This window comes from Oncorhynchus kisutch, linkage group LG11 (genome assembly GCF_002021735.2).
Source record: "Oncorhynchus kisutch isolate 150728-3 linkage group LG11, Okis_V2, whole genome shotgun sequence".
Lineage (NCBI taxonomy): Eukaryota > Metazoa > Chordata > Actinopteri > Salmoniformes > Salmonidae > Oncorhynchus > Oncorhynchus kisutch.
Genome location: NC_034184.2, coordinates 73,920,399 through 73,929,461, shown reverse-complemented (window position 1 = coordinate 73,929,461; position 9,063 = coordinate 73,920,399). Strand labels below are relative to the sequence as shown.

Here is a 9,063-nt window from a genome sequence, read left to right as displayed (position 1 = left end):
GGGAGAGCGAGAGAGAGAGATAAAGCGAGAGAGCAAGAGAGAGTGAGACAGACAGACAGAGAGCAAGAGAGATGGAGAGACAGATAAAGAGAGGGAGAGATAAAGAAAGAGAGTGCGAGAGAGAGACATCGGGAGAGCAAGAGAGCGAGAAAGAGAGACAGAGAGAGAGAGAGAGAGAGAGAGAGAGAAAGAGAGAGAGAGAGAGAGAGAGAGAGAGAGAGAGAGAGAACGAGAGACAGAGAGAGAGAGAGAGAGAGAGAGAGAGATAGAGAGAAAGAGAGAGAGAGAGAGAGAGAGAGAGAGAGAGAGAGAGAGAGAGAGAGAGAGAGAGAGAGAGAGAGAGAGAGAGAGAGAGAGAGAGAGAGAGAGAGAGAGAGAGAGAGAGAGAGAGAGAGAGAGAGCACATCCAATATCCAAGAGGTGTTGCTAATTCTGCAAAGTTTTATTAAGGGGAAATCTTTATTTTGGGGGTAAATAAATGATATGATCCCTCAGGAACACAGTTCTGAATTGTTTTCATAGATGTAGGATATACTTTATGTCAGTAGATGGCGATGTCAGCCCAAGTAATGTCTAGCAAGCATTACTTTTTTGGATGGTTTTGTTCTCTCTGAAGCCCAGAAGTATGAGGGGTTGCAAATAATTGATTATACTCAATCATTCAATGTATGCAGTTATTGACTTATTAAGATGACTTATTATAACTTTATTTATTGTGAATAATACCTCAGCAAGCAAATCTGCACATTTTTTTGCAGACAATTTAGTCATCATGCCATGATTATCTTATTATAAGATAGCTACGACTGCACATCTATTGTCTGCACATCTATTGTCTGGACAATATAATCTCCTTATATGGGGAGAGGCACACGTTAAAGAGGCTTGGATCTGGGGGCCATCAACGATTTGTAAAACTGTAAATCATTTTAATCGAACCAGAAATTGAATAGCCTGGGTACCAGTTAGATGAGTGTATCATTCCACTCTTTGCCAGATCTTGTCGTGTCAAACCTTTGGCATGACACAGAATACAAGGAGTGGAATGTTAGCAAAAAATGTTATGCAATTCAGGCTAAAAACTGTAGGCTATTGCATGAATTACAATTCTCACGACACAGTTTGAACAGGCATAAAATAATTATTACTGTTTTATTAATCAATGGCTTGTACCAAATAGAAGCGTAAACTTTGAGTGGAATCAATATAGTGTAAGCTCTAAATGAAGGCCTTGTGATGAAGACAGCGGAGAAAGCAGGGAGGGAGAAATGGTCAAACTTGAGGACAAATATAGTCTCGTGTCTCAGTAGTCAATGAAGAGTTATATTATCCGCCTCACTTATCCATCATTCTGAAACGGAGAGGCGCATTTAGATTGCGCATTGACGGGTGAATGTCGCCACGCACGTCACTTTTAGAAACAGTGGTTTGGGTTTCTAATAGGAGGCAGCTCCTTTCAAACATATGTACTGAAGCGTGTATACAGATGGTAACCTGAATAATAGACCCGAGCGCCTCTTTAGAAAGCTGTAAGCAGCTCCTTAGATCACAACGAGTGCGCGCGCAGAGCCACTATACCCAAACGGAGAGGGACAGAGAGATACAGAGGGAGGAGGGAGAGAGCACGAGGGATTGTTTGTTACCGTTTAAATCCCATTAATTCAAACGTTAACCTGATTGGGTACAGAGAAGGAGGAAGAGAGAGTGAGAGAGAACTGTGTCCCAATAGGCGAATCCTCTTCATATTAACCCGCCTCGAGATAATGATGTAAAAGACCCCGTTCTTGCGCGTGAAGCTGATCGCCGTAGAGATCTGCTGAAGGTGAATCAGAGCGAGATAAGGAGCGCGAGCGCAGAGAGCAGAGCGAGAGAGCAGAGCAGAGGGAAAGAGAACCGAAGTGTCTCCAGCATCTCAGTTGACAAGTCGAGCAATAATAAGCGATCAAGAACAACTCACTCTCTCTGACAGCTCACAAGGCAAGAAACGTATACAAGAGCCGTCGCCGGGAGAGAGTCTCCAGAAACTGCCACCACTAAAGCAGCGTCTGGAGGAGAGGAAGTGCTATGGACAGGAGAATGAACTTGAACGGACCAGGAGATATTTTCCACAAAACTCTCAGCGCGGTCTCCAACAAAAAGATGGACTCCTTCAGGTCGGCGGCTGGTGTTGACCTGCCGGGGTCCAGGGACCACCAGTCACCCATCAGCTGTTTTGATCAGACCGACTCGGACCCGATTCAACCCGGTGGACTGGCTGGGGGTCGAGGGGGGCCGCTGGGTCTGCCTACCGGATCTTTGTGCGTCAAATTCGGAGAGAGCAGCAACAGGACCTCGGCAGCAGAGAGCAGTGGCGGGGAGCAGAGCCCGGACGATGACAGCGACGGCAGATGTGAGATGGTTCTCCTGGCCGACGGGAGAACTGTGGCCGCCGGTAAACCGGAGGGAGGTAAGAAAAACAAAGAGCAGAAAACACTCAGACTAAACATCAATGCGCGGGAGAGACGGAGGATGCACGACCTGAACGACGCGCTGGATGAGTTGCGCTCTGTCATCCCGTACGCGCACAGCCCCTCCGTCCGGAAACTCTCCAAAATCGCCACTTTGCTGCTCGCCAAAAACTACATCCTCATGCAGGCGCAGGCTCTGGAAGAGATGAGGAGGCTGGTGGCCTATCTGAACCAGGGCCAGGCCATCTCAGCGGCGTCCATACCCGCCACAACGGCCCTTGCTGCTCCGGGTCTACCAGGTCTGAGTGCGGGGATAAGTGCGTACGACCAGCCGCCTGTTTACCCCTTCGCCACCGGATTGGCCGGGTCATCCTGCCCCGACAAATGTGTCCTTTTCAACAACGTCACCTCGAGCCTGTTTAAACAATGCACTGACAAGCCTTAGCTGAATCATAACAACGAGCCAGTACCAGAGACTCAGAGAAGCACATGCGATAGCGAACAACACTTTTTAAAACAAACAGCGACTTTGGAGAGAAGTCAGTGTAGACCGAGAAAAGTGAATCCGATGATGAGTACATTTATAACATTTACAAATGCATTGGAAGAAGCGCTTTTTGTTAAGACAACGCTTGATTGTGTATATATAAAGCATCCTTTAAGTGCTGGTATGAATGAAAGTGAAAAACCAAACAGAAATGTACGAGTGTCTCGCAAGTGGTGATGGATTGACAGTTGTTTACCACTGCGCAAATATGGACCCTGTGTGAAAGGTGGTGACCTGACAAATACACGCGACCATTTCACTTGAATAGATGGAACAACTTAAGACATTAGTTAAAATAAGAAACCACAACCTTGCTGCTTCACTTACTTTATTTATAACTTAAGAGGGTTTTTCTTATTGGTGGTTATTTTGTGATCTTTTGAGAATGTGTTGAGCAACTAAGAGTCTGTGGGAAAGCAAAATGAGCTCAAATGAATACGAAATTAGTTTGTTTTAATCTCTCAATACAGAGTTTATAGTCATTTATATAGTTTTGTTGTATCAAACACTTGTGCTACATTGGCAGTTTCCTTGGCACTGTAATATAATTATATTTGAGTCTCTAAAAACTTGTATATTCAGTTCATGTTCTTTTCAATTTGTCCTTTTTTATTTATTGATTTGATACATTTGATTTGCATGGTGGTACTGTATTCTGCATTAGCGACGTGTCTAATTTGCGTCATTTCTTACACACTCATGCAATAAGGCCGAGGTCTTGATGGATCAGGAGCGCTGTCAGGTCAAGCAGTGGATTATTGTAGATACATTAGTTATTATAAGAATAAAGAGGGCCATTTGTATGTGTTGATGTGTTGGACAGCTTTATTAAAATATTTTGAACAAAACGAAAATCTTCGTCTGGTCGTCTGATGAAATCACTGAAACTGGAGTAATTTAAGAAAACGAAGCCGGGACTGAAATATATTTTTCAGAGAAAGGCCACTTTGTCTCATTTATCTTTAAAAAATCTGAACGTGGGATAAGGAAATAATAAAAAATATCTGAAGAAATGGGCTTGTGCACCTAATTATCAACTAGAAATATTATAACATTATAATTCTCTCTTCATGGCCCATAGCCTAAATAACGATTCATAAAAAATAAAATGAAGAGCTTGTTGATCTTCGGAAAGTCGCCACATGCTAAGCATGTTGTAAAAAATAATAATGAGTTGATCATTTTACGCTCCATCACAAACGGTAACTTTTCTGGACCTTGAGATGTAAAGTCACACGAAGCCTTGGGAGCAAAGGCCAGACGTGGTGGACAACGTTGCCCCGCGGCTAGAAGGGCATGTCTGTTTGTATTACACCACAAAGCTCGGCCAGGCTTAATTATTATTATTAAAACAATTTCCATGACGCTGTCTAATAATTTGTTAATTCGACAACAACTGTGTATGAAAACTGTCGACTGTAATACCTACATTCGTTTAATGAAACACATCGTTAAGGCAATTAGACCTCCAGAATGTGATTAAGGAACGTAATTACGACACTGTTCATTGCAGTAATTGGGTGTCTTTAATCACGACGTAGCACAGTGATCAGCGGCACTGCCGTTGGTGTGTTTTGTCCTGTATTGTCCTGCTTCTCTAGTCCATCAGCAGGACTGAGAGGTAAAAGACAGGGCCAAAGGGCAACCCCGGAAAATTGTGTTCAAACGGAAGCAATTGTGTATTATGCTAGAAATCACACATTTAATCCAATTCATGTAGGCTATACCACACTAGGAAGTGGTCAAAGAGGATATCTTGGAAATTGGATAAATCATCTGATCTACATTTTTAAGCCTTCAACTTTTCTCTCTGTTGCAAATGATTGCGACAACTACAGGCTATTTGATACTGTGATGTTTCACAGCATCAGTAGATCTATTAAACCTTTTTTGATGAACTAAAATAAATTAAGAAATTAAAACAAAATCAAATGACAACAAAAAAATTAACACAAATTATAGACAAAATAATGGTAATTCAAGATAATATATAAGAACAAATTGATTTATATATTTTTAAATATTTGGGACTATAACTTTAATTTTTATAAAGTATTCTATGAAGTATCAAAATCATGTTTTGTTTATATCCATATTGAATAGCTGAGCCACTTAGTTGGGTCTTCGAAGTAAAAGTGAACTATTTGATGACAGTAGTCGTCCAAGCAGCGTTTCAGCACCATGGATAGCACCATTCTTCATTTTGAGATGTTGTCAGTGGGGCTCGCCGACGACAACTGCAGAATGTTTGTTTCAAATGATCAACTACTTTAGATGCAGATAGACATGGGTATATTGACACAGCTCTGTCAAAGACCCTTTCGTCAGTTAACTATGGGAAAAGTCTACACTCGCTGGCCAATAGACAGATAACTAAACTATTGATCTGGTAAGCCTACAAGGCTGTCTATAATAATGGAAAACAATTACTTGTAATTTATTTGGATTAATCTTTGAAATAAACAATTCAATAGAATTATAAAATACATGATAGTATTTTTAATTTAAATGTATTTCACATAAATTCGAAATAACCTACACTTGTATTGTTTCTAAAGCAGAAACATGGATTTAGCAAAAACGACAGTGAAATATAGCCCAGTATGCCTCTATGTACATGTTGTCCATTTAAATCATTTACATCTGATACAAGAAGCTCAGAGAATTGAAGGTATTACACACTGGCAGTGTGTCTCACCGTATAATATTCTAGATTATAATACAACAAAAAACCAAACACACGTTTATAAGCAGTGTTTCCTTCACGTGAGAGCTGATATCATACACAGTCTTGTACATTTGCCATCACTATTCTAAGGATCTGAATATCCATCTGACATGGTGTATTCTACCTAGTTCACGGCTTTGTCATATTTCTGTGCCAGTTTCCAACCTAGAGCCCAGTGTGTGTATGTGAGCCATTTAGACAACAGGGTCATTACACTGTCCTATCTAATCCCATCAAGAGCATAAACGGTTTGAATCACCACACAATGAACCTTAATCAGGAGGGGAAATAATCAGGCACACATCAAGAATGGCTCTGGCATAGAAATACTGTCAGCAATTACTGCTAGAAATCAACTAGTTTCAGGAGCTGACACACAAGACTGGATTGTTTCAGCTTTCAGTACTTTTTCCACTCGTAAAATAACTGCAGTGCACATTTTTAAACCCACCATAGTAATGACAGACAGCTAATTGGGCTATTGGAAACCGAGACTTCACAAAAACATTAATTATGCAATATGCATTAATGCATAAACGACTGGTGAATTTAAACCATACTAATACTCACATTAGCCCAATAGACCCTCTTCCCCTGGAGAGAGAAAGAGCCATGTGTGTGAAGAAGAACCAGAACATTATCAAAAGGAAACAGGAAGAAGGCACCTATGGTTCAAAGCAGCTAAACTGAAAATATTATTCAGAATGTGATGACTTCTACAGTGGTAAACTGTGTGAGGTAGCTTGATATCATTGTGTTTGATCTGTTTGTTATCTTATCCTGAGTCTTTTGTTGTTTTCACTGATTCAGACATTCGAGTTTGTTTAGGAGGGAGTGGAGGAGAGTTTGACTGTCACCCCCCCCCCCCCATCACATCAGTTAATTCTGTATAAGTCGTAGTGATAGATGAGTGTAGCTGTGGCGTAATGTCTGAGCCAACATGAGGGCAGATTCCCAAACTCTGAACAGTACATGTATGGTTCTCTGGCTCCTGTATGGCAGGACAGTGGTAAACAAGGAGGAATACAGCTAGGTATCTGACAGTACCACCAGTGCTCAGTAGCCAGCAGGCTAACAGTAGCCAATACCCAGTTTATGGCTAGACTCAGAGGTCATGAATAAAAGGGGAAAGATAAAAAGCCCCCTTTTCATAAACCATCAAATATTCAATGACCATATCTAGTGTCACCAGGGTACCTATTCATAACATCCATGTGATGTATGCTAAGGATGATAAACATAGAATACACATAAGCACAGTGAATTCAACATATCAGTAACAGGCAAAAACTCTGGGAATTGAATGACCCACATCATGTCATAAAGGGGGAGTGAAGATACATGTCCTGCATTGAGCTCAGCCACCCAATATCAACTGCTGGGCTGTACAGATGTAGGATCTTCATTTGATCACTCTTTTGTTGTTGAGAATTTTCTTGCCAGCAGGAAATGCAACCTTGTAGTGTATTTGAGGTGTAAAAAGGCTTCTAACATTTGTAATTTCCACTTTGACATTTCTGGCTTGATTTTCCCGAACATAAAATGTATCAACCTCTACACAAATGTCCATTCATTATAATTCACATAATAATTGACATTTCCCCTGTTGCTGCATGAATATTTTAAGATACTTATTATTAAGATACTACATCTGTAACTCCTTTTGGTCAGGCACAAGCTACCAATGTGTCATGCAGGCATGCAGACCACACTGTTCAATGCAGATCTACAGAATACTGAAAAAGGGGCTATACTGAAACTAGGACTGGGGGGCTTATCGAAACAAATTAGAAAGTAAACACAACAAGTGAGATCAGATTAGGATTATGTTAATATACACAGTAAGAATAGTTCATGTATGCTCATCCTAAGACTCTGTTTTGCAATTGGAATGTGTTTTGCTCATTTGAAGGCAGACTCTGGTCACATGGAGGATGTTGTATGGCCTAGGAAAACTCTACCCCCCCCCCCCCCCAGAAAAGTCATTACAGTGGCCTGAAATGAACTGCTGGCTGTGTGGTTTCTCTGACTGAGTAAAAACTCATATAGAGTATGAGATGAATAAGTAACACAATCATTCTTCTACTGTCCATTGCTTTTTATCTTCATTTCATTCATACATGATTTATTATCGATATGTCTACATGTTTACACACATACAGTATTTATCTAATATTAACAGTCAGTGATGCATACATGTATTCATATATTTGTTGTATGTGCTTGTCTTTAGAGTGTCAGCCTTGAGGTCAGCTGAACATATGGCCCTATGTTTGTCCCTGACTGGTTGACTGACTGACTGACTGACTGGCTGGCTGGCTGGCTGACTAAGTGGCTGGCTGACTGGATAACTGAATGACTGGCTGACTGGCTGACTGACTGGCTGACTAAGTGGCTGGCTGACTGGATAACTGAATGACTGACTGACTAACTGACTGGTTGACTGGCTGACTGACTGACTGGCTGACTGGATGACTGTGTCCTATACGTGACCTAGTAGTGTGAATATCCTCTCATCTGAAATATGTAATTATACAGTAACATCCAGAAACCTTCTCCCTCCCCTCCATGTTAATCAGATTAAGCCCTATTCAGCGTAATCTCCCAATCTCAGTTCAACGGTGGCGCTTTCCTTTGTGCTGTAATCTGATGTCCTTTTATTCCCCTGGGATTACAAGGCACCATCCGGCAGACACAGCAGTAATTTGTGGTGCTGTTAGAGTTGGGATTGGCAGAAGTTGTTTGGTTGTTTGGTTGTTCAGTTGTTTACTCCACTGAACCAATTCAACGCGAGGACAGGAGGACAAAGCCATAAGAACAAGGTTGATGGTCCTGATTAAAGGAGAAACATGTCATCTTTTTTTGCATTGAGATTTCAGAAAAATATTGGATTAAATGTCCTTGCTCATAGACTGTCCCTGTGAAGCCAGGGAACTAGATCACATAACCAGTACTCTAGGAAAAGCTTTGAGGGTTTATAACAAATTGATGTAAACAATTGAATCTTGAATTATAAAACTGTCAAAAAAAACATAGCCTATTTCACAATGAATTGTGTAAGCATAATAATAACTTTGGATCCAGAAATATGCAAAAAATATATGTATGTGTGTAATAACTTAGCTACCTCATCAGTATGCGTGTGGTGACCTTCCCTGGGTTTCTCAGAGATGTGGCCGGGCGGGATTAATCTCCTCTCGGTGATATTCATTAACCAGGGCTTCCACATTACACTAAAGACATGAAGATGACACAATTACCATGCAAGTCACTCACCACGCGCTCATCATCATCATCATGATCACACACTGCTACTGCTCATCATGTGACCATAGAGGGAA

At 41.1% G+C, this 9,063-nt stretch overlaps 1 protein-coding gene across 1 annotated transcript; it reads left to right on the top strand.

The window, feature by feature from the left end:
• Positions 1 to 1,573: 1,573 nt before the first annotated feature.
• On the top strand, positions 1,574 to 3,848 carry LOC109899008 (class E basic helix-loop-helix protein 22-like). The gene has a single exon (XM_020494047.2). The coding sequence runs from the start codon at positions 2,065 to 2,067 to the stop codon at positions 2,890 to 2,892; it is 828 nt and encodes a 275-aa protein (XP_020349636.1). The 5' UTR covers positions 1,574 to 2,064; the 3' UTR covers positions 2,893 to 3,848.
• The last annotated feature ends 5,215 nt before the right edge of the window (positions 3,849 to 9,063 follow it).